The 27,781-nt window shown below is 40.0% G+C and overlaps 1 protein-coding gene across 1 annotated transcript in view; it reads left to right on the top strand.

Moving 5' to 3' along the window:
* The window catches only part of SDK1 (sidekick cell adhesion molecule 1), a 423,082-nt gene that overhangs the window by 293,306 nt on the left and 101,995 nt on the right, over positions 1-27,781 (top strand). Inside the window, exons 15-20 of the mRNA XM_061356969.1 lie at positions 3,998-4,145; positions 4,978-5,118; positions 9,144-9,325; positions 17,447-17,562; positions 20,642-20,834; positions 24,235-24,333. Of these exons, the coding sequence (XP_061212953.1) occupies positions 3,998-4,145; positions 4,978-5,118; positions 9,144-9,325; positions 17,447-17,562; positions 20,642-20,834; positions 24,235-24,333 (879 nt within the window). The remainder of the gene's footprint in view (positions 1-3,997; positions 4,146-4,977; positions 5,119-9,143; positions 9,326-17,446; positions 17,563-20,641; positions 20,835-24,234; positions 24,334-27,781) is intronic.

The raw sequence follows: 27,781 nt of genomic DNA, 5'->3' as shown, positions 1-27,781 counted from the left end.
TGACAAAAATCGGACACGTTGACGAATCTTTGCAAAAATCATAATAAAACTATTATGTTTGTTACAACTGGGACTCAGATGTGCATAAGGAAGTTGTTCACTGTGGGGGTGCCGAGGCACTGGAACAGGTTGCCCAACGAAGTGGTGAATCATAGAATAGTTAGGGTTGGAAAGGACATTAAGATGATCTAGTTCAAACCCCTTGCCATGGGCAGGGACACCTCACACCAGACCATGTCACCCAAGGCTCTGTCCAACCTGGCCTTGAACACCACCAAGGATGGAGCATTCACAGCTTCCCTGGGCAACCCATTCCAGTGCCTCACCACCCTCACAGTGAAGAACTTCTTCCTTGTATCCAATCTAAACTTCCCCCATTTAAGTTTTAACCCATTACCCCTTGTCCTGTCACTACAGTCTCTAACGAGTAGTCCATCCCCAGCATCCCTGTAGCCCCCCTTCAGACACTGGAAAGTTCCATCCCTGGCAGTGTTCAAGGCCAGGTTGGACAGAGCCTTGGGCAACAAGGTCTAGCAGGAGGCGTCCCTGCAGGGAGTGTTGGAGCTAGATGATCTTAAGGCCCTTTCCAACCTTGACTCTTCTATGATTCTATGATAGTGTTAAAAGATACTTTTTCTCAGGCCATTAGTAGACCTTGTTGAAGCCCTACCAAACGAAGGATGGACCACTTAATTTTTATTTGAGCTTTTTTTGCAATATCATATATTGTCATGAAGATTTGAAAGATGACTTGAGTAACCACAGCAGTATAGCAAATTCCAATACTACCATCTACGCAAAACCACCCTGGAGAAGGAAGGAGATGGAAATGTGCTCCAAACCTGCAGAAACCAGCTTTCTGCAATAGACCTAATCTGTAATATCAAATTAGACATTGTTTTTGAGGAATTTGCAATTAATGCACGAATTGTAAGGTAGATAGGGAAATACAGAAGAAATGCCTTTTGGTGAGTAACCAGTGTTATGAAACATATCACAAATACATCCAAAAATTCTTGACAGAACAAAAGTAATTTCTAAAACTTCACAAATCACACATAGAGAGTAGCCTGTGAGATTTCTTTGTTTCCAGTAAATTAACTTGGAGAGGCACTCAGAGTTAAAATAAAAAAATCATAGGATGGTTTGGGTTGGAAAGGACCTTAAGACTATCTGGTTCCAACCCTATGCCACTTTCCACTAGAGCAGGTTGCTCCTAGCCCCATCCAACCTGGCCTTGAACACTGCTGGGAATGGGGCAGCCACAGCTTCTCTGGACACCCTGTGCCAGTGCCTCACCACTGTCATAGTGAAAAATTTCTTCCTTAAATGTAACCTAAATCTCCCTGTTTAAGTTTGAACCTATTCACCCTTGTCATGTCACTACAGTCCCTCATGAAGAGTCCCTCTCTGGCATCCTTGTAGTCCCTCTTCAGATACTGGAAGCTGCTCTGAGGTATCTGTGCAGTTTCTCTTCTCCAGGCTCAGCAGCCCCAACTTTCTCAGCCTTAGTATGGGGAATGTTCCAGCCCCCTGATCATCCTCAGTTTTCACTCTCCCACTCTTGTTCAGCCTCCCACCCATTTTCAGCCTCTACTTTCCTTCTGGCCTTCCACCCCTTTAATTCAAAATACCTGATATCCTTAAGATGATAGCCAGCTAAACATGGAAGTGCTTCAGACAGCAGCAATTGCAGCAGCAGAGCAAACAAAGCCCAGAGTACATTCTAGGCAGCTTAAATTAAATGAAGGATTAGCACAGTCTGCTCAATCTAACGGAGGCTTATTTAATAGTTTGACCTTGCAGCTCTTTTGTCACCATGGAGCTTCTCCAGGCTTCCTGGGATGGGCGAGTGACAGTCACCCCTGGAGGAGAAGAGATTGTTAAAAATGTTATGGCATGTTTCTGCTGTCACAATTGCTGCTCTGTGCAATTCTGGGGTTTGTTTTGAAATGTTTGGTTTATTGATTATCAAAAGAAAAAAGGCTTGACATTTAAATTTTAAAGCTACTCTGCATAGTCACTGTATCCACTGCTCTGTGAGTAAGCAAATCCTCCCCAAACCACCTTACTTTCTGAATCAGAGTGCCTAGGAGATGAATAGGCTCCGTTTATATTAGGTTTCAGTTTAATCTCTCTTTCCTGCCAGATCTTTTATCTTCCACCAGGAGAGGAAAAGGAATTAATAAAGTATTCTACAGATGCAGCATATAAACAGAGTAAAGCCCCAAGGTGCTGAAGAGATTAATAGGCCCTGTTGTTGAATCAAACTCCTCACTACATTGAGCGCTTGGGTTAAGCACTCTCAGGTGGTGTTTACACTAGCAATAAACAAATGAAATGCTGTAGGAAACGGACCACTACCCAAGTAGCTCATACAGGGGTATTTCACTCTCTTGGTGGCGTCTGCTCTTACATTTTCCTCAGGAAGCTGCTTCAGGCATTGTACTAAGTCAGCCATACCTTAACTTTGACTTACCTTGATTTGTTACTATGTACTCTGGCTGTAACCAGGTGAACAGTTGTTTGTGAAGCCTCAGGAGAAGATTGATAAAATCCAGAGGGAACTATGATGCAAAAACCTCCTAACCAATGCTTTTCTGGACAGCACAGGAGTGCTTCCTCTAAGGTCTTTGTAAAAGAAGTTTGATGCTCAGAATTGCCATCTTTGTCTTGCAGCTGCAGTGGCTTCTGGTAAATCATCAGCTGGTGAGGACAGAACTTGACTGCTGGGCAAATGTCCCTTTCCAACATTCCCAGTATTCTGCTGTGTCAGTTTTCCTGTTAAAAAAGATTTTGTTCTCGGAAAGCCATTACTGGAATAAATATGTTTTGAGTAATTCAAAGATGCAGTGTTTATAGCTCCTCTGGCAGCAGACCCCAGAAGACTTAAACTTGCTAAGGAATCTGCCAGAAAAGCGCTAAATTAGTGTTTTATATCTTGGTGTGAATTTTAGCAAGCTTCCACATTTGGGACATCTCATCTTCATTTTCAGGCAGACGTCTAGGTGACCTGCCAGGAGCTGCAATGCACTTCTGATGAGCAACATGTACAGATATGTTGCCAAAATCTACAGCTAGCTCTTCAGTCATTTCCAGAAGTGTTGGTAATTTTGAGCAGGGAGCATGGAAACAGCTGGTATTATTTAAAATCTGAACAAATCTTTAAATTGGCTGATTCCATTGCTGTACTGTTGCAACACAGACCAAATGTCACTTCTCCCTGACTCTTTCAGTCATGGCTTCAGGGAGAATGTGTGACACCAGGCTATGAAGAAAAGAAATCAGTATATTTAATTTTCAACATGTTTCTTTTTCTGACCTCTTTGAAAACTTGAAAATGCAATTTGGGCATCAGAGGAGCTCAGTATGTCAAGTATGTGAACTGACGAAGAGGGTTTTATAGTGCTGCCAGGGCTGTTTATACCAGGCAATCTTCCTAGGAAATGATTAGACCAAATGCCATATACTGTCTCTAGGAAAAGAAAAAAATGCAGACGTGTAGAATTTGCAGCAGAAGCTTTCTCAGGTCTTACAGCAAAGGTCTGATTTGGCAGAGAGAGTCATGCTTCTACACCTGCTTGCAAGCTGGGTAGGAAGATATTCCAAACTGACTGTGAATTTCATTACAGTCCTTCCACCAGAGCCACTCATGGGTGTGGTGGTGTAATGGCCTGCCAAACAGATGGGTTATGAAATACACAGCCCATCTGTCTTTATCATGCTTGTTTACTCTTTTATTAAAATGCTAATGAATATAGTTTTTATTTATTATGCCATGACATGTGCAGCATCACTTTCCAGTAGACAAATGTGCAATCTGCATAACCGTGTGGGCTGACAGGAAGGTTTCTTCTGCTGAAAAGAAACTTCTTCCCAAAGTTCCTCTGAGGAAAACAAGCACAAAGAGCTCTGAGCAGTCAGAGGCGTTTTCTCACTTCTGCAGGGCTTTTAACAAGCACTGTCATCTTCTTTCACATCTAAATTATTCCAACAGATTCTCCCTGGAAGGTTCACCTCTCAAACCTTGACCCAAAGATGACCGGTGTCACTGTGAGTGGACTAACTCCAGCCAGAACCTACCAGTTCAGGGTGTGTGCTGTTAACCAGGTGGGAAAGGGCCAGTACAGCTCTGAGACCAGCAGGTACAGTGAAAATAAATATCTGGGTACTGGAGGTACAATAAGCTAGAACCACTGGGGAAAAAAACTGCTCATTGTTTGTGAATGAATGAAGTTACTTGTTGCACAATAACTGGGGAAGGGAGCAGTTAGCGTTACCCAAGTCTCTGGAGAGTGCCCTGCGGCTGCCAGTAATTAGTGAGCATGGCAATTAGATGATGCAGGATATCAGCACACCATGGAGGTGCCCTCATACTTCCAGAGTATCAGTTAAGCAGAATTTTTTTGCTCTTGTGCTAAGCCCCAGCAGTTAGCCCAGAAAGGAAGACAGCATTCTCCTAATGTCACTTCTGGAACTCACCCAGATGTGACACAGAAGGATGGCTTCATCAAATTTAGTTTCAGATGCATCCCCCTTCTTCTGAACCAAAGCTTGCTGAGCTTGAATTGCAGAACAGCTGAACTCTAAATGGCTTTTTCAAAATGTAGGAGTTTGATATGAAAAATATTGAAAGAGCTGAAAGAAACAATTTGGAAGGAGTCACAGACACTGGACCTGAGCTCTAACTCATTCAGGCTTGTAATCTTTTTAAAGAGTTGTAGCAGCCTGAGTGATTCAGAGAGAATAAGGTTACTTCAGCTGTCTGTCTTGTTGCTTACTTAACTGATTTCCTGTTATGTTGATTTGTTGTAACTATTTCATGCATGTCTTCAGCAGTTTGATCAGAGTTATATTTCCTTCTAGTCATCAGACTTTGATAAAAGAAACTGGTTCACATGGAATGGATACATGAAATAGAAATGTTATCAATGATTTATTTCAACACCCACCTCAATCACATTCTTTTGTACTTAGGCTGATGCTACCTGAGGAGCCCCCAAGTGCTCCACCTAAAAACATAGTGGCCAGTGGGCGCACCAATCAGTCTATCATGGTCCAGTGGCAACCTCCTCCCGAGAGTGAACATAATGGAGTTCTTCATGGGTATGTCCTAAGGTAAGTGATTTCCTAACCTGGAGAGTCTGGAGATAGATCCATGTGTGCATGAGGGAATTCAGAATGGTGTGACTTAAGAGTGTACTTAAAACTACTTCTAATTCCATTCCATGAAATTAAAGGAGGGCAACAAAGCTGGTGAAGGGTCTCAAGGACAAGTCCTGTGAGGGCAGCTGATAGAACTGGGGTTGTTTAGCCTGGAGAGAAGGAGGCTCAGGGGAGACCTTATCACTCTCTACTACTACCTGAATGGAGGTTGTAGTGAGGTGGGTGTCGGTCTTTCCCCTCAAGTAACAAGCAATAGGAAAGAGGAAGCTTCTTCAAGCTGCACTAGGGGAAGTTTAGATTGGATATTAGGAAAAATTTCTTCACCCAAAGGGTTGCCAGGCAATGGAACAGGCTGTCCAGGGCAGTGGCAAATGCACCATCCCTGGAGGTGTTTAGAAGGTGTGTAGCTGTGGTGCTTGGGGACATGGTGGACTCGGCAGTGCTGGGTTAACATTTGGACTCAATGATCTTAAAGGTCTTTTCTGACTCAAATGATTCTGTGATTCTGTAAATACATTCATTATTATTTACAAATGCTGTGGCTGCCCTGTTTTATTACAGAAGAAAACACCTCTGTTCAAGTGGCCACATGAGTGTAGGCACTTAAATTCTAGCCTGCCTGTTCTAGAGAGTCAATGAGCTGGGGTTTCTGCTAGCTGCTCTGAAAGGACTGCCTAAGTGGACTAGCTCCCTATGGAGACTCTCTACATCCAGATAGCTTTTTTCCATTTTCAAAGTGAAGTGCAGCAAGTACTAAAAGTGTTCACAGGGGAGGTTAGTACAGTGCAGCCTATGCACCGGAGATGAATATTTGCTTATTACAATCTCAGCTTCCTGCTAGAAAGGTTAATTAAATTTATCAAAGACACAATAGGGCTCCTTCATGATGGAAGACAAGAATAGAATCAAGAAGCTTCAGTTTTGTGCCAAACAAAATGAAGAGAGAGAATGCCAGGTCAGATGCTTCATGGCAGACCTTAATGTGGCTTTGAAAATCAGTCAGGTGAGTAAGATTCTTTCAGCCCCTTCTGTATTTATTAATGAGAAACAGATTCCAGCAGGTAATTTGGAATCTAGAATACATCCAGTCTTTCTGCTTATACAGCATATATTGTGCTGGAAATGGTGTTGCCATTCTAAGGAACCTTGCAGGGCATTTCCTTTTTGTGATTTTTGGGCACTCAGTTATTCACTCCTGCTCAATTCAGCTGCAGCTCACTTGCTCATTTGACAGCCTACATATCCTCCGGTGCTAGCAGCCAGCTAGGGCCACACCTTTAGTAAAAGAGGCATTATCTAAATTAGGTATTTGTGAGAAACTCCCAAGCATTGCACCAACTCTGACATGCTTCCAAGTCATGGTTACAGCCTACTGTGGGCTGGCTGCTGACATTTTTAATACAGTGTTCTCCGCACCTGCTAAAAGATAACTAAATCTACGGTTAGATGCCAACATCCTGTTCACGCTGTGCTTCTACTTTTGCTGGCTTGGATGGAAATGTTTTTGTGATGTTAAGAGTGTTGGTGAGCTCCCAAAATAGTCCCAGAAAGTTCTCTCTCTTTGCAGGCAGAGTTGAAAGTCTGTTAACCTCTCTGTCACCTGCATAGAGCCTATTATGCTGGTGGGCCACTTGTGCAAGTGCCTGCAGTTTTAAGAGCTGGACTCAGTTTGAAAGCAGTGCCAGTCATTAGTGACAGGCAGGAAGAGGTGCTTCAATTTTTACCTATAGGTATAATCTTGTCATGAGACTTGGGTACCTATTTGCACAGGGTACAACTGTTGCTTGTACTATTCTTGCATTTAAACTGGTTTATTTGATAATATTATTAATTCCTTAGCTATTCCCAATGAATGTAACCCAGTCTCAGCTTTAAGTTCTTTGAGAAAGCAATCCCATAGCCTCCTACTTCTGGTAACCTGTTCTGTTTTCTCCCTATAGTGTTTTCAATGTTTACATAAAGTATTTTCTACAACATCTACCAGCATAATTGATCCCTATCCTTGCTGTAACATCGCTTTCCATTTCAGTAGAGAGTTATCATATTCATTCTACTAGGTCCTTGAACATTTTTGATGTCTACATGCTTTGTCTTGACTACAGAGCAGAGAAACCATTTATTTAACAGGAATTTAAGATTATCATATAAAAGCACAACTGTCCCAAGTAATAAACCAGACTGTTCCAAGTCAAATTGTGTGGTGACAGCAATGTGCTCTAAAGAAAAGTCTTCTTGCACTGATCTCTATAGAATTGGGGTATAACAAAATGAAAACCACCATGCGTCCCAGAGACCCAGTCCTCAAGACATGCAAGATACTAAATTGATGGAACACCTGATCTTTAAAAGTGAAGGTGCACTGCACAAGTCATATGGAGTATACATCAAAGTCCATGGTGAGAAAAATCATGAAGACGTGACATTTCTGAACTGGCCTCCTTCCTCTGCCCTTTTTCTTGCTGGCAGTATTGCATTTAGATGACTGCCATGCTAACAGCATAATGGATTAAATCGCAGGAGCACTCTACACCTTGTCTGCTAGGTGTGAGACAAAACATTGCTGCACAAAGAATTGACTTTGCTAGGAAGCATACACCCTTCCCAGGGGACAGAAGAATGAAAAAGATATTGTGTAAAGTTGAAGAAGAAGAAGGCGGCATTTGATAAACTCGGATGAGGGCTGATATCTCTTTATTTCCGTTTGTACTTCATAAATTGAATCGCACCAGTGTAGCATTACAAACATTAAATATGCCAAAATACGGTCAGGCAAGCAGCTGCTCAGCAGAAAATAGAGGGGTTGTCAGTGATTAAGAACTGATCTCTTTATAATAAGACTTTAGAACAAAATCTGTGGCTGAAATACACAAAGTTGTCTAGTCATAGAAACTGTACCAATTTAACTTAGATAAATTTAAAATCAGACTGTAAGATGTCAATGAAATTGTTCGATGTCAGTAAGCTTTTAGTGATTACTGTGAAGCAAAAGATGAGTAAGAGTGCATGAAAGTGGTGTGGTGAATAAAAATACAAATGTTTCCAGATTTGTCTTTCTGATGGAATAGTAACACCTCGTGCCCCTTGCCTGGCCTCTGTTTTTTTCTGGTTTATCTGTTTCTGAATTAGCATACTGTAAGCACCTAAAGGAAGGGAAACAACAGTATTACTCACATTCACAGATCTGCATGGTTCATTTTCTGTGATTTAGTTCTTCTCCATAGTTCCTTAGGCTGAAGAGACATATCAAAGGGGATCTATTTTCTGCAATGCAGTTTTTACATGGGAAAATATATTCAGTGTTTCAGCTTCCTATGGCTCAGCAGAAAGTTTGACAGGATGTTTACCTGTATTGTACAGGCAGGATGCTTACCTGTACTCACCTGTATTTGGTACATCCCTCCTGGAATTCCAATGCTTAACCAACCCTTCGGCCTCAACTATATTCCATCCTTATTTTATCCGTGAAGTAAATCCTGGTGGAAGCTAGAGATGACAGCACCTGGAAGGAAGTGGAATGAGATGGAATTGTGTCTCTGGAAGGCCAGAGCCCTCTGAGCTCTTCCTTTTCAGATTTCAGAGGAGGAGAGAAAGACATTTCTCAAGCTGATTTACAGCAGCATCTTGCTAAAAAAAATCACATCTGGGCAATTTTTTCTACTAAATTACAGCTTTTACTAGACAAGCTACATTTAAAAAGCTGTAATTTTTCTGCAGCCATAAAACAGGATAAAATACCCATTTTGTTCAGCCCTGAGCGTGTAATCTCAGTGAGATCAGATTAGCAATACTATAGGAGCCAAACACGATATGGTTTTATCAGGAGTTAGTTTGTTCTTTCTGATTATTTTTAATTATTCTTTGTATAATTCTGCTGTAGAATCTTGCCTCTTGACAAAGGAAGCAGTTTTGCTACTCAGGATATTTGCTGTAATTGATACCATCTAATTCACTATCAAATATTTCTTCCCATATGGTAGGTATCGCCTGGCCGGCCTCCCTGGAGAATACCAGTATAAGAACATCACCAGTGCAGAAATCAACTACTGCTTAGTGAAAGACCTGATCATTTGGACCCAGTATGAGATCCAAGTGGCATCTTACAATGGAGCTGGGCTGGGAGTATTCAGCAGACCTGTGACAGAGTACACTTTACAGGGAGGTGAGCAAATTGGACCAATATATCCTTTAGCATTACAATTTATAACATGCTTTCCTAAGGAGATGCGCTCTCTGATAGTCCTGCTAACAACTTGTAAAATTAGTGGTCATTTTGGTCAAATTTGACAGACAGCTTGGGGTAGGAAACACCTACAAATTTCAAATGCTGGAGTAGAGACAAGATAAGTCTCTGCTGTTATCTCTGTAGAAGAAGCTGTGAGTGAATTAAAAAATTATCTATTCTGGTTGACCCTCATGATGACACTTGCAGGTCAGAGTTGGCTGCAGCATGAAGAATAAATAGAAATGCTGAAAAGAGCTGAGAATGGATTTATAGGGCCCGTGACAGGCAGGGACTGAGGTTACTCTGCCAGGAGAGTCGGAAAGAATGTGGCAGGGAATTGGGTTTATCATGGTCAAGGTATGCAATATGCTATGTATGCAGTACAGGAGACAAAAGCTGAGTAAACCGGCTATATTCAGATAATCATAGAATACCTTGTTTTAGTAATACAGAATAAGTTTATAAGGAAACTATACTAAGAGAATTAAAGCCTGTGGAGAAAGAGTGGTTTGTAGTATTTCAGGAATGGTGCATACATTTGCACAGAGGAAGATAGTTTTATCTTTAAAGCCCTGATTTTTATGCTACAGCTCCTACACATCTTTCTGCTAAGTGCTTTAAGAAAAGTATACATTACATCAACAAAAGGATATGTAATTACTTTTTATAACCAGTGTAAGGCATGTTTACACCTCTAGATTGGTATAAAAATCCATAGGATAATTAAGCACCAGGCCCTTAGAGCTTTCATATATTCCCATAATTACAGGGTTGTGCTGGGTGCTGAGCACTGGACAGTACACAGTCTCTACTTTATTGGTCATAAAACAATTAAAGTTTTAACAACTTGCAGATTTACAGTACATCAGTTAATTTACAATGAGAGAAGAAGATGTAGTTGTTTGTTAATTGTTACTAGGAGTACATTAGAACATGATTAGATACAATTTGAGGTGTAGGGAGATATTTAAGAAAAGATTATTCATGTGCAACACTCTTTAACCACAACAATTAAAAGAAGGAAGCTATTTTTTGTCTTAGGGCATGTAAAGTCATAGAGGAGTGTAGACACACTCAAACTCTTTCTGGAAGTATTTATAGCAGACCTTGAAATGTTTTTCTTAGTCCTCTCCTCACAGCCAGGATTAATGGTTTTTATCCAACTAAAGACCAGATCTCTGCTGAGAATTGGTTTGCACAGAGAATTTGAATCTCTTTTGTGAACAGGCTTGTAATTCATCTCTTTGTTTATTTGCACATTTTAAACTATCATAGCACCTTAACCTTCCATCTATTAAGACTTAGGTTTGGACATCACACTCTTGTTCTTAAACCTGTCAATTGACTCTAATTCCCCTTGATGTTATGCACTGTTATTATCATCCTTTATTTATTGGCTGTCTGTTGTCATTTATAAGGATATAAATCCTCTGTAATAAAGTATAGTCAGTCCTGCATTCATATTAATCAGCAAGAGTGTTTAGACTGCAGGACAACCTGCAATGGCCTGTTTGTCTTTATGTACTTCCTAAATGCTCAATGGTGGATAGACTTAGAAGTAATGGATATTTTTTATTTATTTTATATCGGTATTTAATAATAGCAGTAATTAACTGTTTCATGGGTGCTGCCATCTCCTAATGAATGCCTTGCTGGGTATGAAGCCTTTTTACTTTTAGAGTTGAAAAGGGAGGCTGGTTGGTATCAGTATCATTTGAAACTGGATTATGGCTGTCTCCATATGTAACGCACTGCTGACCGAAACTCTGCTCCTTTATCCTTCTTGTAGTTAGGAAATGACAGGAAAAGCCAGTGACTGTTTCTTGCTCCAGAATGTCCTTCCTAAACCAAACCAGCAGGAGTAAAAAAAAAAAAAAAAGCCATGTGTAAAACTGCCTTGTAAATCATATTCTGATTTTAATATGAGTGGAGATAAATGTCAGAGACATACAGTCGCATCCATCCCCCTCTCCTACTACGACTGCTGCTGCCTCTATCCTGACATGCATTAAATGATGTGAGCTGTGCTGGCAAGAACCTGTCTGTCTGCAGATGAAAAATACCTGAAACACCTCATATTAATCAAGTGTGCTATGCAGCTCAGCCTGGGAGGAAATGAGCACTGGGAGCAGATCAACTCATTGCCAGGAGCAGATCAGCACGTTGGCATCTTTGTCACAGGGAATATTGACTGGCCATATAAGCTGTGGATTTATACCAGAACGTGGTCTATTAATCCCTTATTAGTTCCCTGGCATTGCTTTAGCCACTGATAACTAATCAGCTACTCAAAGCTCTTCAAAAATCACCAACTTCTAGAATGTGGCTGAACTCAGAAGATGCTGAAAAATCGAAACTTAGAGAGGAACTGGCATATAGTTTCACTTAGATAAAATGTCAGAAAGACTTATTGGCAAAGCACTGAACATCCTAACACTAAGGTCAGGCAGGTTGACTGTCACTAAATCTTGAAAGTCTTTTCAGAGTGATATTAAGCCTAATCCTTTGATGCTCTGTATATACAGATCTTTCTTCATCAGAGGTTTCTCCAGCTGTTCCTTACTTTGATGTTACTTTTCACAGGGATTTGTGCCAGCCTTCTGCATAGGGCAGTTTTTACTTATTTAAACAGTGTCGTGCAGGACTTTCCAGTAACATATGAAAACTGAAATTTTCCAATACCTTTTTATAGAAGGATAGATTTCTGAGAAATATAAGAATCTTTCTGGATGCTGATATTGCTCTGCTCTGTACTATTGGACATGTTTACCTTTTCCAGCAGGTTGTTTTGAAAAAGCAAAAGCTTCCTTTATTTTGGGTCTGTTCCTTTTATCTCACTATCATGAATACTTCTGAACATCTCTCTCTTTGAAAAATTCACAGTGCTCCTTAAATTTAGGTAAGGCAAGGTTTAAAAGCAGAGACTAAACTTTCCTTAGGCTCTTTGTATTAACATTAGCCCACTTTTGTTTCTACTAAGAGTGCTACAGCTTTCTTGTGATGCATATCCCAAAAGCCAGTCTTATGTCCTAAAGTTCATAGGTCTCACCATTTAGTTCTTATTGTCTTGTTTTCCCTTCTGTGCCTTGCATGGACACTTTGAAAAGATAGGAAAGCCTGAGAAAAGGGCCCTTCCTCCATTAAGACGTGTAAGAATCACCAGGCTAGTGAGTCTTGGTGGTGTGGAGAGAAAGATGAAAGCAAAATGAGTCAGGTCAAAAGTAGTCTCTTCGTCAGGCAGTGGGAGGTGAATCAGAGACGTTTATAAGACTGAGGCAAAAAACCTAGAGAAAACCTGGCTGCCTGAAAGCTTCCTACTTTATATAGGAAATAATCTTGAAAAAGGAATCTATGAATAAGGAGAGTTCTCTGCAACCATTCAGTTTTATCTCACTAAAAAAATACTTCCTTTAGTTTTCCCTCACATATTTTTTGGCAAAACCATCTTCCTCATTCAGTTCCTTTTGGGAGCCTACCAAAAGCTGAGGAGCATCCATGGCCATTTTGGGCCCAGCTGCTCCTGTGCAGAAGCAGGTTGGAATTGTAGTGGCTGGATTTTTTATCTCTCAGCTTTGTCACTGTTAGGTGTCATTTGCCATCTGCTGCTTTCTTGTTGTTTGGTTGTTGTTTTGGGGGATTTGGGGCTGGGGTGGGGTTAAATGATTTTACAAAGGGAATGAAAAGAGCAGTTGTCTCAGTGAGGCCCTGGCCCCCAGCTCTTAATGAAGAAATAAAATCTTGTCCTTGGGAGAGGCATGCAAGAAAGGAAGAGGGCATTTCCCAGCTTCAGGAAGCAAAACTCATCAGGTAGTGCCAAACCTCATACTACTGAATTTCAAATAAGGGCATGTGTAGAATTGCACAGGCCATTTTTTCTACACACATGCTGCAGTTCATAGCACAGCAGAAGGTGTCAGCCGAGATTGTAGGGGAATAGAATTTGTGGGAGGAATCTCATGCCTCCATGGCAAACTCTCCTTACCGTTCCTACCAGGAATGTGCAGCTTTAGCACTTCCATGCAGTTCATTAAAAGAACAACCAAATCTTCACACATAGCAAAACCTGACATTCCCCGAGCCTGCCTTATTTGAGGTATGGAAGCTGCTACTTCAAAGATCAGGTGCTCCAGAGGAGTAGCAGACTTTTCTACAAGCCTCTGCTAAAGATCTGTATTTAAGACCAGTAGTCTGGCTGTCAGAATCTCTGCAGGATTTACATGCTATTTGCACGTAGTTAGAGACAGAACAATGACATGTACACATGCTTAACCATAATGCCTCCTCTCCATTAGCTCGTCAGCAAAGCCCTTTTAATGACTTATCTAGAGTGCTTCTATGACCTTTTCTACTTGTAATGCTGTGCATTAACTTGCAGTCCCAGTGGCTGAGCTATTAGCAGATTTCAAACCACATGAGCTTTATTGGGAAGAAAGTAAAGTTGGTTTTGTCTGACCAATTTGATCTGCGATTCTGAGATGACTCCCAGATGGATCTCCACTGTGAGACAGTTCAGGAATACTTGCAAACATGATGAAGTACAAGTTTAAAGACTAAGAATGTAGCTGCTTGGGGATTACTCTTGGAATACTTATTTGACATTGGTAGCTTCCATACTGCTCGACAACAAACTTGCAGGGACACAATAGATACCTACCACTAAATTACAAAATCCATTATGTGGACAGTCACAGTTTCAGCGAGATACTAACCATGATCTTGGAAAAGTATTTGAGTTTTGAAGTGGCCAGGAGTTCAATTCTTATTTAGCTTCTGTCAAACTTCTTTTCTTTTTTTAATGCAAAACTGTTCAGATACCCAAGGAAGTCTTTAATATCAGGACATAAAAGGAGAGCTTCATACTGGCACTTAGATTTGAGATTATAATGCCAATATTTTACTGACTAAAAATATAAAATATATTATGTCTTCTGCAGTATAATTAAGCTTATGCATATCAGATGGACCATGTTCTTTCCATCTTTTAAATGCATTCATTGAGATGCAGATGTTGATTTTTCAATAAAGATGTCCAAAGAGGAATTGTAATATAAATAATGATTCACAACATTCTGAATGTTTTATGCTTTCTCTTCATAATTTTAACTATTTTTCCTTTTGAAACAGGTACTTTTTGTGCTATGATCATTTGTTCTTGTTTCAGGAAATTAACTCCTAATGAAAGAAATAACTAATGCATTTGGTTATCCACATTTCTGAAACTATTAAACCTGTTCTGGAGTGCCTGCCTGAGCTTTTTTGAGGACTTAAAGGACTGCAAATGAAAACTTGAGCTTGCTGATGCAGTTTTCAGTATTTTGAAATCATAGTAGCACAGCATGGTTTGGGTTGGAAAAGACCTTAAGGTCACCTACCAATCCTTCTGCCACGGGCAAGGGGCACCTCACATTAGAGCAGGTTGCATCAAGCCCCATCCAACCTGGCCTTGAACGCTGCCAGAGATGGAGCATTTGCCGCTTCTTTGGGCAACCTGTTCAAGTGCCCCACCACTCACTCACAGTAAAGAAATTCTTCCTTATATCTAACCTGAATTTCCCTGTTTAAGTTTGAAAATGTTAAGTAGAAATGTATCATAAAACCCTTAGAATAAAATGGCTGTGATTTTGAAATAACTGGAATTTTGCTATTCCTTATACAGCATCTGTGGGATCCTCTGCTAAAGAAAATAATGCCCACAGAAATGAAGCAGCAATGTGCATGCTGATTTGTGTTCCAGGAAACCAAAGGCACTGGGAGAGGTTGTACTGTCAACTCTCAGGTCTCTTTGTGTGTGTTATGCTTTGGGAAAAGCAGGCTCTTACTACCACTGCTGAAATTCTATATTTCTTCAAGTGTGGCTGTCCCTGAGCAGCACATGGCTTTATGTATAAATTTTCTGTATAATAATTACGTTACAAAATCAACCTAGCATCTACAAATAGAGGTAACGTTCTGATAAAAAAACTAAATTGGAGATTTTTTTCTTCCACAAGAACAAAACTCTGGGTGTTAACGTTATCTGAATATGCAAATATGCAGAAAAGAAAGAATTTTGATGATTGGAAGAAATCTGATTCACATTAACCATTTTAACCATTAATTATGTGAAGTGCTGCACACAAAACCAAATTGAAACATATATTGTGGCTCTCATAATAAACAGTTTCATCAAAGGACATGAAGAAGACAAAAATACTTTTTAGTAGGGGACTGTAGCCAAAGCAGCTTGTCATTACTTTAATGTTTATGACTCTGTATCAGGATGATTTGGTGAATCTCTTTAAGTACAAAAACTTTATGATGTCTACAGGCCATTAAGATGATATTATAACCTTCACAAAGCATACAGAGAGTTATGATACATGGCAGGAAGTAAGGCCCAGATTCTAATGAAACATTAGAGTAGTACCAGATAAATTCTGCTATTAGAACTCAATAATTATGCACAGTTCATAAATTGTGACATCAGGTTTCAAATTAGGGTCAGAAAATTCTGAATAATGTGTGGTTTCTGAGGTTAAAAATGTAGGCAGAGCTAAATTTTCAAGCCATGGTGCAGTCATCAGGGGGGCTTAGTGACAGAGGGCATGAAAGTAGATGTTCCCGACATTCCAAACTTGACATCTTTAAGAGTTTCTCCACTTTTCTGTGTTGAGATTTCTAGGTTGTCGATGTCTTTGATAAGTGTACCCTGCCCTAGCTCTGTTGGCTGCAGCCTTACTGTAGCTTGTACACCAGTTAAGAATAGTGACCCTTTGTGTGTCTTTCAAACAAAACAGCTTTTGGTAGAAAAAGGGGCATCTTTACATGTTTGAACTTAATTTTTTCTCCATACAAAGACTCGTCTTCCAAAAGTGCTTTGAAGCTTTTAAAGTTTGTGACCTGTTTTTTAAAAGTATGAAGCAAACCACTATTCTCAGTAGGAATTGTGGATACTTTTTAGAATCATAGATCATTGGGTTTTGGTACAAGTTTTCCCTTGGAAACAAAAGGAACAAAGCTTTTCAGGCTTCAAAACCACTTGTGGATAGTTCCTTTTTTTTGTGGAATACAAATGCACATGGCTGTCAATAGCAATATTTTTGAAGCATTATTAAACTTATTTTATAGGATTTAAAGTGTATTAGTCCATTTTTTATACTCAAATAGCAGTTTTCTTCTTAAACTTACTATAAGCTTGGTAATTTCAGAAAATCAGACCTGTCTATTAGTATTCTTTCCTCTGAGAACTATAGAAATGACATCCTGAATCAATAAGTTAAGAAATTGCCTAGAAGGCATTTAAAGAAACATTATATTAAATGGCAAAATATCTAGGTGTTATTTTTTGTTGTTTGAAGCCTTTATGTTTATGGTGGGTTTTTTGTATTGAGAAAACATCTGTCTAATTAAATACTTGGCTTAAAATGTTTATGCAACCTTTAGTAGATTAGAGGGTATATTGGCTCAGAATATATATAATCAATTCAATATACATGAATGAATATCATATCAAGATAAAATGAGAACATCTCCAATTCCCAAGAAAAATTGTTATTGTGTGTGATATGACTGGTCTTAATTCTTTAAGCAGCAGTAAATAACAAACAGATGCTGTTGCTAGATTATAATTCTCAATTAGAACTGTTAATTGTGCAGACTCCATGTTTCCTTGTCTGATCTGGGGAATTGAGCGGTATTAAGACTCAAGAAATCTCTTTTTGAAGCTGTTCATTCTCTGTGCAGTCATGGATAATTGAAAGAGATGTGTTTACCTATCATTACGTAGCTTCTATGTCAAGTCTCTATGAGAAACTCAGCTGTGGAATAATAAGCTGCAGAAATCATTTCACCCCCTCTCCTTGAAAGATTCTTCAATACAGAATGAGAAATTAACCCAATTACTCTTCTTTCCAAGTCACTGCTGGCTACTCTTGCACAGGAAGTGCATTCTTCTCTCAAGGTTGTTCTTACTTTATGACTTGCAAGTGACAGTTAGTGGGTTCTGGGTTCATCTTTCTCTTTTGTCCCCTCATCCATCCTTCACACTGTTTTATTTTCTTTCCATATCTGCTGCCTCAGTGCCTACAGCTCCACCACAGAATGTGCAAGTGGAAGCTGTGAACTCTACAACCATCCAGTTCCTCTGGACCCCTCCACCCCAGCAGTTCATCAATGGTATTAACCAAGGATACAAGGTAAATAAAAACAAGATTTCTGTGACTTCAAATAGCATTTGCCTTAGCAGTTCTGGTAGATAGCAATTAGAAGTTGAATCTAATAATCTCTGAATCTCCAAAGTGACTATATATCCTCAGGGGTATCTTACAGAAGTAGAATGAAGTCAGAAGGGAGCAGTTGTTGCTCCCAACATTTGCAATTTGTGTAAGTTCTGAAAAGGGAATATGTCATAGACTAAAAGTCTTAATACCTTCGTCATTTATCTGGAGAGTTTCCAAAGCCAAAACACAGTTCAATGTCAAACAGGCTGGTAAGTCAACACAGGAGATACAGATCGTCCTGCTACTGAAAATCAGCCTTGACATTTCTATTTACTCTAATGCAAAATTCCCATTAGTTTCATTAGAAACCAAGACATCACCCTAAATATTTGTCTTAACTTTCCCGCTGTGATGATTTGGGAGATGTAAGAATGTAAAATGTACTAATCATGCTTGATGACATGGATTTAGCATGGCAAGTCCCTGCTGATGTGGCAGCTGGCAGTATCTATTACAGTACGCAGAGCATAGTGTGCTTAACAGAGCACTTGTTGATACTTTGACCAGTGGAGTGTATGCTGAGAAGGTAACTGGAGTGGTTTATTTCTGTCTCTCAGAAGGACTGTTTAATAGAAACTCCTTCAGTGGTTCAGCAGTAGGGGCATAATAAATGAAGGGGTTAAAAACATTCATGGAAAGAACAAAGAGGAATCTTGTAGGAATCACAGAGCAGGGAAAGGGAGGACAGGTATGGTTTAGGAGCAGGGAGGAGGAAGGCTGATTTAGGTGTTAGGTGCAGGAATGTTGAGTGGGCTGAGAAGAATGTTCAGAAGACAAGCTGTGAATTGGGGGATTGTAGGTGGATTTAAGAAGTTTCAGAAGACTTGATCCTTCTCTGAGCATGTCTCAGAGTGATGGAGAAACTGAGACAGAGGCATGCATGGGAGCTTTGGTATTTTTGAGCAGATTTCTTCTCATTAAATGGTTTCAGACTCCCACTGCTGAAATACTGTGTACATGTATAGAATCATAGGATCGACTAGATTGGAAAAGACCTTTAAGATCATATGTATGTCTGTTTTTCCCAGAGACAGTATCAGCTTTCAAGACTAGGTGACTGACAGGGCTGGAGGAGTGTATCCTGAAACCTCAATACAGAAGCAGTACTTGGCTCCTGTTTATACTCTGGAGAATAACAGCACTTTTGGGGCTTAGTGGTTTCCAATGCACTATAATTTTCTGGTGCAAGCCCAAGCATTGTGAGCCCAGTCTGATTTGAAAATGTCATATTTCAGATTTTTATTCTTTGTTTTATTCAAACAGGGTTTCAGTCTGAAGATCCCTAGTCTCTTGCATAGCTGCCTCTAATTTATGTTTCTGTTTCTTTAGTAATGGTATAAAATAATTAAAACCATGATTTTATCTGTCAATGGTCAGTGAAAACTTTTGAAATGATCAAAATTTTCTTTCTTTGGATTTCTTTGCAGTAAATTGCAACAGCTTTATCTTTCCTGGTTCTCACAGGAGTTGTGAGTTGCAGTATGAAGACTGTGAGAGCATGTCTGTCAGTTACTCCCATAGTTTTTTGCATGGTTTATAAATCACTTGTAGTAATCAAAGCTGGGCCTTTCTTTTTCTTAAGGATGAAACCCATTTTTTCCTCTAACTGACAGAATTGTTCTCCTGTATTTCTTGCGCATTTCCCAAAGAATGTGCAATGAAATATACTCAAAAAAGAGAGATTTAGTCCTCCAAAGTTCTAAGTGCCAACTGTAATCCACAAAGATGATTTAGAAAAGAAAATAAAGCTTACTATCCCATCATCCATTTTCCATTTTTATCATTTCTTTGCAATTTATTTGCATTTCAAGAAGTTGTAAAGTGCACCTTTGCAAATATGAAATATCCCTCACAAAATTACTCCTTACAGTCCTCCCACTGCTTTCTGATTATCGGAAACTATAGACATTGGCAAAACTGTCACCTGTGGCTCATTAATTTCAGGCATCTATTCATGTTTATGAGCCTGAAATCAATGCAAGGGGCAAGATTTACACAGACACTGAGTAAGGCCTAGAATTTTAACAGGCCTCACCATAAGGATTTTTGGACCAAATAAAAATTTCATCAGCACTTTCAAGTTTTAGATCCTGGAGCTTGTTCAGGCAATTTCAAAAATTGTTTTAAAATTTCAAAGTCATTTGCCAAACATGAATTTTTTAAGCCCTCGTTTAAGTACCTACACATAAGGAACTCCGCTCTAAAACATATCCATCACTGAGAAGATCAACAGAGATGAATGAAACCTTGAAGGACTGAGCACATCTGACAATCATGTTATTTTAAATGCATGAAAATGTCTTCAGAAGTTGAACTTTTGGGACCCAGGTGTTGAAAATTGTAGTAATAATCTTTCCAACCATTTTCTATTCTTTCTGTAGTTCCCGAACTGCTTGAATCATTCACAGCATAGATATCCCCAAACCACCCAACGCTGGAATACTCTTAGCCTGTTAGGCAAGGCTGGTCAAGGGGATATTGGGGAGGGAGTAGAGGAGGGGTAGGAGGATGTGTGTCCCTCTCCTCCTTCTCCCCTTTATCCCACTAACCTCTCTAACTAGTGGGATCTTAAAGGAATCCCAAAATAAGAGGAAGTATTTATCTCAGGGTACCACTGAAAGTATTTTTCTTCCTTCAGCTTTGTTTCAGCAGCAGAGCCTGTCCATGCTGGTCAGAGCAGCCCAGAGAAAGCCAAAAGACTTGTGTCATACAAATAATAATTTGCTGTAATTTTGGCACTGTTCAGTAGTAGAAATTGAGGATTGCAGTACCTCCATGGTATCTGTATGTCCCCCATCACTAGTATTACACACATCCCTCCAGTTCTCATAGTAACAGTGTTCTATCCATCTGTTCAGCGTCAGAGCTGACAGTAGTTTAACAGCATTGCTTGTTTTTTCACAATCAGATTAAGATGGGTTTGGCAGCCAAGCATGCTTTGATTCCAAACAGACACAACTTCTGATGAGAGCTCATCCATGTTTAAATTTTCTAGCTTCTAGCATGGCCAGTGGATACTCCAGAGACTGTGACTATAGTCACCATTGCTCCAGATTTTCATGGTGTTCATAGTGGCTGCATCACCAACCTGAAGAAATACACTACTTACTACACATCAGTTCTGTGTTTCACCACACCTGGCGATGGACCACGCAGCACACCCCAGCTCCTGCGCACCCTTGAAGACAGTGAGTATTCAGTACTCATGGAGAATCTCAGTGCTCAGATTTTGTTTACTTGGATATAAAAGCCAAAATATTTAAATCTTAAATTTCGACCTCAGGCTCACAATCAGTTTGCAATCTCTTGTCAAGTTACTTTGCGTAATGACCTCAGCCAATTGTCCAGTTGTGTTCCTTTAGCCAAATTAAAGATATTTAATGTTTTTTTCATTATTGATTAAATATGGATGATTTTTTTTTTACATTAGATGGAAGCTGAAAGCTTCATGGTCTGATTCAGCTAACATAGAACATGTCATTTATGTCTGTGAATCCTTATGCTCTTAAATCCATGTTCAAGCACCAGACAAATGTGAAGTGGTCTGCTTAGGAACTGAGCACTGGAACTTCCTGTGGAGGTCAATGATTCATAGAATGGTTTGGGTTGGAGGGGACTTTAAACCATCTCAGCTAGTTCCAACCCCTTAACACAGTCAGGCACACCTTCCACTAGACCAGGCTACTCAAAGCTCTATCCAGCCTGTCTTTGAATACTGCCAGGGACAGGGCAGCCACAAGTATATATTTAGTTTTCAACTGTTTTCTTCTGTTAATCAATATAGTGAAAATATCTGTATTTATATTATATTGCAATTATTTACCAGAATCATAACAATGCAATAACTTTCATTCTGCAAAACTGGAGTCAGGTTGAAATAAAATGAAATAGATAGTTCAGCATATAAATTATTCCCTGCATCAGAAAGTACTTTGGCCTCTGTGGCCCCTTGGAAATGTTTGCTCAAGACATATTTGCAACTAACAAGTCTAGTGTGCATCTGATGCAGATAACTGAATTGCAGTGGCCTTCACAGCTAACTGTGTCCCCACAGTGATCTTGGCTCCAGCCAGTGCTTCAGTATCTTCCTGTCATGGTTCATCAGAAACATTGCTGCACATTTACAGATCCAAATCAGAATAAAAAAAGTCCAATAAATCCATGAAGGAATTGTTTTTGCTTTGCTTTAATAGGCATCTTTTAGGTTAGTCAGTGTTCCTGTAAAGAAAACTGATTGTCGTTACATTCACAGAAGTAAGGCTTAAAGTACTAGTCCAATTTTTCATGAGATATTCCCGAAAGAACATGAAGAAAATCAAGTAATTCCCCATGGATTTTCATTTTGTGGTTAGTCTTCTCCATAAGCCAGACCTGTGCCCCAAGAGCAAATTGTAGGCTTAAACCTTTGATTGTTAGAAGATCACAGAGATAGCAGTTTACCTAACGGAAATCCATGTGAACCATGAATATGAACTCAGACTTGTTCATCTGCAGTTAAAAGGAAAGCATGGAGAAAAGGTATGATTCTGTGAGAAACCTGCACTACATTCCTCGGTATAATATTAACCTTTTTTTGTGTGGTTTCCTAAGGAAATTAAGCTTTTGACTATGAGGGTTTGTAAATATATTTGACTGTCTGTCTTGGGTTCATCTGTCTTTCTCCCTTCAACAACATTTGAAACCTGTGGCTAATTTCAGTGAGTAAAGAAGAATAAGAAACCAAAGATACGAGCTCCTAAGATTTTGTGAAAATGGATCAGCTGGGAAGAGGAAAGAGTCTATTAATATTTCTGCTGAAGGCAAGGCTGCTGAAATGAGCCTTAAAGACTTTGCAGAGAAGTGGGAGAAGGAGCACAGCAAAGACCTTGAGAGTATCTCAGAGAGAGGTTGGCATCAAGTGCCATTTTAAACACAAGGAAATTCCATCATGAAACATAAATCAAGAGAAAACTAGACTTGTGTTTTGCAAGACATTTAAAACATTTCTTGGTGCATGCAGCTGTATGCTGCAAGGAGCCTCAGCAGTAAAGATGAGCAGTTTTCTTTTTTTCCTTTTTAATCCTTCACAGTTGTTTTCCTCAGTTTTCTTGGTGACAGAGAAGTCAAGTGCAGGATCGTATAATGCATCTTTGCAGAGAACTTGTTAAATCTAAGTTGCTTCAGGATTTACGTGGTGGGGAAAAAGTACTTGAAAGGACTGACATTCGTGTTCTCAGGTGATAATTTCCTGTCTGTATAGCCAAGTTAGGCAATCCTTTAGGAAAAAAAACAGTGCAAACAGATCTGTTTGCTGATGAACTGTAGGTCAAATAAAATCTGATGTCCAGTCAGAAGCATTGTGTCCTGGCTTGGAGTAACCTGCACCTGGTTTTCATTATGACATGAAAGTTGGACTGCAACTGCAGGAGCTAATTGGAGTAAAGCTTTGTGAGTATGAGGTTTGCATGTCTGCAGATCCATAGTCCTGAATAGCACATAATTGCTGTGCTCTTGTTGGGTATTCCCGAGATCAGTACCAGATCAGCACTTCTTTCTGTAGTGCTTAGACTACTAGATACTGCAGAATGGATTTGGAAATTTTCCTCACTAGGATTGCAGAATTGCAAATGTGGTTGTAGCTGACCTACTGGCAGGCTTGGGGTTTTTTTTCATCATAGCTGGAGGGGAATGAGAAGCTGGACTAAATTGAAGAGGAAACAAAATATGAAATTGCAGACGAGAAATTGCCAACTGATGTCAGTGAAGCTGGAGGATACTCGGGCAGGGATCCAGTGACAGAAGCACAGTGAATATAAAGTGAACAAAAACTCCTTTTTCCAGTGCATCGATTGAGGAAAGAACAGCAGTTGGATCAAAAATCAGTCAGGATGTCTTCCTTGAAGATCAAAATTGAGGCAGGATGGCATATTCTTGACAGTCATTCTGTTTTATACTCTTTCATTGCACACTGGGGAGCTGAAATTTTTAAGGGCTCTTGAGCTACATCATAAAAATCCTTTAAAAGTTTCACATACTTGTGTTCATTTTCCAAAAGACAGTTGCCATTATGTTGGACTTTTTAGGGTTGTTTTGAGAGAACCTATCCAAGCAGGGGCTCGGTGACTTTGTAGTAGCTTTCACCTTGCAGAGGCAAAAGGCTCTTTTCAGATGAGGGGCGTGCTGGTGATGTTGCTACAAACCTAAGGCTAGATAAGCTACCACAGAGGCACGAGCAAATGCTGAATGCCATCACCAGGGGAAAACAGCAAACACAAGTACTTCCAGGATTGCCAGCTTGATTGTTCTTATTAGGTTAGCTCAAGAAGACAGGCAGTGAACAAGTTGTGTGCAAGTCTCCTGCTGCCACTCTCTTTAGTTCTCTGCACAGTTAGGATGAAGACTGGATAAAATAATTTATGTGATGGTAGCCAGAGTGCTTCTTAACACCTTGTGTGTCTACTCTTCCCTACAGCTTTCGCAGATGTTTCCAGAAGGCTTCCCTTGGCCCTGTCTCAGTGTTTTATTTCTTCAGCCCTAACCTTGCCACATGAATCAGATCAAAAGTAAGTGGGGTTCTACTGTTAACAGATTTTCTTTTCTGATTGCCAGAGCCAGGAGCAGTGGGACATCTGAGTTTTACTGAGATTCTGGACACATCTCTCAAGGTCAGCTGGCAAGAACCAGTGGAGAAAAATGGCATCATTACAGGCAAGTGTCAGCTGCTATCTCCTTTCTGTCTAAGTGTGTGTATGGTGGAATGTAGCATTGCAGTGAAAAAATGTTTGTGGAATAGAGCTTTTAGGGAGATCTGCCTACTGCAAGCACTGGTTTCCTGTTCCCTCTTTTTGGTAATTGAAATGTCAGTTAGGACACGTTATGGAAAGTACTGGTCCAATTACTGGTACTTCATGATTGTGGCCACTATTCACAGTTCTATATCGGAAATCAGCACCCCATGGACTTTCTGGTCTTGTTAAATCTTCCATGACCACCACTTGTGTTACTGCATCTCTGAAACTTAGTGAGATAGTGTTTGGTCTTTGCTGCGTGGGTGCGGGGTTCCTACATGGAGTTTACAGCTGCAAAAACTGTATTGGGATTGCTAAGATTTGCAATCAAGCCTGAGCCTGAAATCAGTGGAATCCTTCATCTGTGATCAAGTGCTCTGGCTGTGGACTGTATGACAGAATTTGCATGTCATTACTTAATCTTTTATAAACCATCACAAGGGTTCAAACCTCTCTTGTTTCTCTTTGATGAGCTTGCCATATGACAAGCTATTTATCTATTTACTCTATGCCAGTGTAGGTACAGCAGCAACTTCATTATGTTTCATAAAGGAAGCTATAAGTAGTTGTGAAAAACCCTAGTTCTTATCAACAGAGACAATATTGTTTTCAGATGGGAAACTTAGAACTGCACAGGATAGACATTCCATTGAACAAAGGCTTTCAAGGTTTTGAAGTACAGAAAAGCTCCCAATTTTAAATTACTGGAGTTAAAAGTCATACTTGGGAAGGGAGACGATCATTTCACATGGATCAAAATATTTTGCTTTGGGAGCGTTGACATTGAGATGTTTCATTTAAAAATATATATAATTTATAAGAACAAAATATGATTCAGCAGTTAAAAATATATCAGACTTTCTGGCTCCTGAACATTAAAATGTTCTGTCAGTCTGATTTCCTGAAGCATTTTAACTTTGACAGGTCTAATTATTTTGGTAGGACTTGTGTTCTGTACACCTGTAACATGCACCATTTTTATGTGTCTTTTTGCTGTCTATAGTGTATGTGGAGTCTTTATGCAGATCACCTTATGCCTATATACCATAGTAACCTCCCTGAAATATCCATTGATTTAAGTGGCTTGAGAACAGAAACTAATGACTTCTGAAAGAAGAGCAGTATTGATTCAGTGAAGGTGGCCAAAGCCTTCAAGCCTGAGTGCTTAAATTTAGGTACCTAAATCCAGCCTAGCTCTCTAAGATGATGTAATACTCATCCTGATTAAGCACAAGTCAGCAGCATTATGCTTAGTGTTCCAGAATTGCTTTGCTAGAAACAAGCTGCTGCCTCCCAGAATGGGTTGAAACCTGTTGGAACACATAGATGGACTGTGTTATATTTGGGGCAAATTGTTTCAGAAAGAATGAACTCAATAAGCTCTTTAGTTCGTAAAGAAACACCAGAGTAAAAAAGCCCAGCAAAGTATTGAAGGAAAAAGAAATATCCTTAAATGAGGCAAATTGCATTTGGGATAGAAGAAAAGAACAGCAAAACTGTTCATGCTCTGAGTACCTGAAAGGTTTATAGATGGCTGCTTGGAGACCTGAGTGCTCACGGAGGCAATTATTCATCATTTCTGCTCATTGATAACTTTACTGGACATTCTTGTTCCCTGCACCAGAGCTGGGAGGAGGAAGGCGCGAAGGGTGGTGCCCGGCAGCTGCCTGCGCTGGGAAATTGCCCATTACTCTGGCTATAAATTTCAGTATCTTCCTCATTCTCTCGGTAAACATTGATTTATGAGGATCTGGATGTAGACGGACAGTTTGTGATTGGATGTACTGCTCTCGTGTAGAGAATTTACTCCAGATCAACAGAAAATTATTTCTGAAACTCCCCTGGTCATTAGTTTCCGTTAGGCAGCATCTTGTGGCGAGGGTGGAGTGCCAAAGCATACGGGAAGGCTCCGTGGCACCTATTCTGTTCTCGTTTATACTGAAGCCAGAGGAAACACTCTCAGTGCAGGCCGTGGGCTCCCCCGTGCACATTTCTGGCAGTGCTCACATCTGTAAAACAGCGAGCACAGTTTTACCAACCACATGTCCTAAAGTCCTGCCCATCTGTCAGTCATTGTGGCTTAAGTGCTACTTGGGGGTATGGTGGATGTTGTTCTTTTCCTTCAGCATTTTTTCTTGTGGTTTTGCTATGCATGATTACATTTGGCTTTGTGTCTGCTCTGTGTGTATCTGCTTTCTATTTGCATTTTTTTATATGACTAGAATTTAACTGTACATTTGGGACTGAAATATCCAACAGTAAATGATGCCTCTTTGCCTTGTCTTCAATTTGCGTATGAAGACAGGATGTTTTTCTTGGGGAATGTTTTCTCAGAAAATAAATACATAGAAACTATATACCTAATGGGCAGGAAAGCTGGGTCTCATCCCTGTGGTCACAAGGGAGAAAACAAAATGTTCAAAGAATAATTGCCAGCATTTGATGTATATCCAAATATTATCTAGACAGGAGAGAAGACATCTCAATCACTTCATATTGCCTAATGCATGGTGGATGAAACTTTCTGTTGTTCATAAGCTTATTTGCTTGTGGTTATTTATTGCTTTCAACAACCTGTTTTGTTTTATTCTGAGGTGACAGTCCTCGGTTCCCTCTGCCAGCCCATGTGTAGGGTTCACAGCAGGCATAGCCAGGTCACCCGCAGCTCCCAGGCAGACAGATGAGCTACATCACGGCCCTTGCCCAGCCTCTGCTCCATCCATGGCTGCACATGGATGTTCTGCTGGCTGGGAACACAGCTGCTGGGCTTATGTCCTCTGTTGGGAAGTGGGGAGATGCACAACTGCACCTTCCTCAGACTCCTCATTCTTCCACATTGCCCACAGGTTCTGAAGGAAAGGGTGTAGGAGGGTGATCATCATTCTGTTTGCAACTTCTTCATGCCTCTTCACTGAGCATCAGACTGAACAGCCACCCTCCACCTTTCTGTTTGCTCTCTGTTAAGAAAAGCAGTAGAGTCCTTAAACATTGTCAGAAACTTCATATAGACTATAATTTTGCATGTACTACATAAACTATGATCACTGGTAATCAATGCTCAAGCCTTTTCAGAGAGCATCAGAATGCCACAGTATCGCCGAGATAGTAGTAAATTACTGACTTAATCAAATCCCATTCAGACACTTGCTTAAAACCGGTTCCAGATGAGCATTCAGGAGGTTTTCCCTTTCCCCTAGCTAGTGCAAAGTCAGGCAAGCGGTTGCAGTCAAGTATCACCTCTCTGTATCTCTGCCCCCTACCTGAAACATAATTAGTGACTATGTGAGCACTCTGAGCCCATTTTTCATGCAAAATTAGATTAGCATGAATCCTTGTCAGTGATGGCAGCTAGCTTAGAGGAAGGATAA

Source organism: Neopsephotus bourkii, unplaced genomic scaffold (assembly GCF_033783945.1).
Source record: "Neopsephotus bourkii isolate Nb327-2 ecotype Australia unplaced genomic scaffold, CSIRO-AGI_Nbou_v1 NB_882, whole genome shotgun sequence".
Taxonomy (NCBI): domain Eukaryota; kingdom Metazoa; phylum Chordata; class Aves; order Psittaciformes; family Psittacidae; genus Neopsephotus; species Neopsephotus bourkii.
The sequence above is the reverse complement of the archived record's forward strand: the minus strand, read 5'-3'. Positions and strand labels throughout refer to the sequence as shown.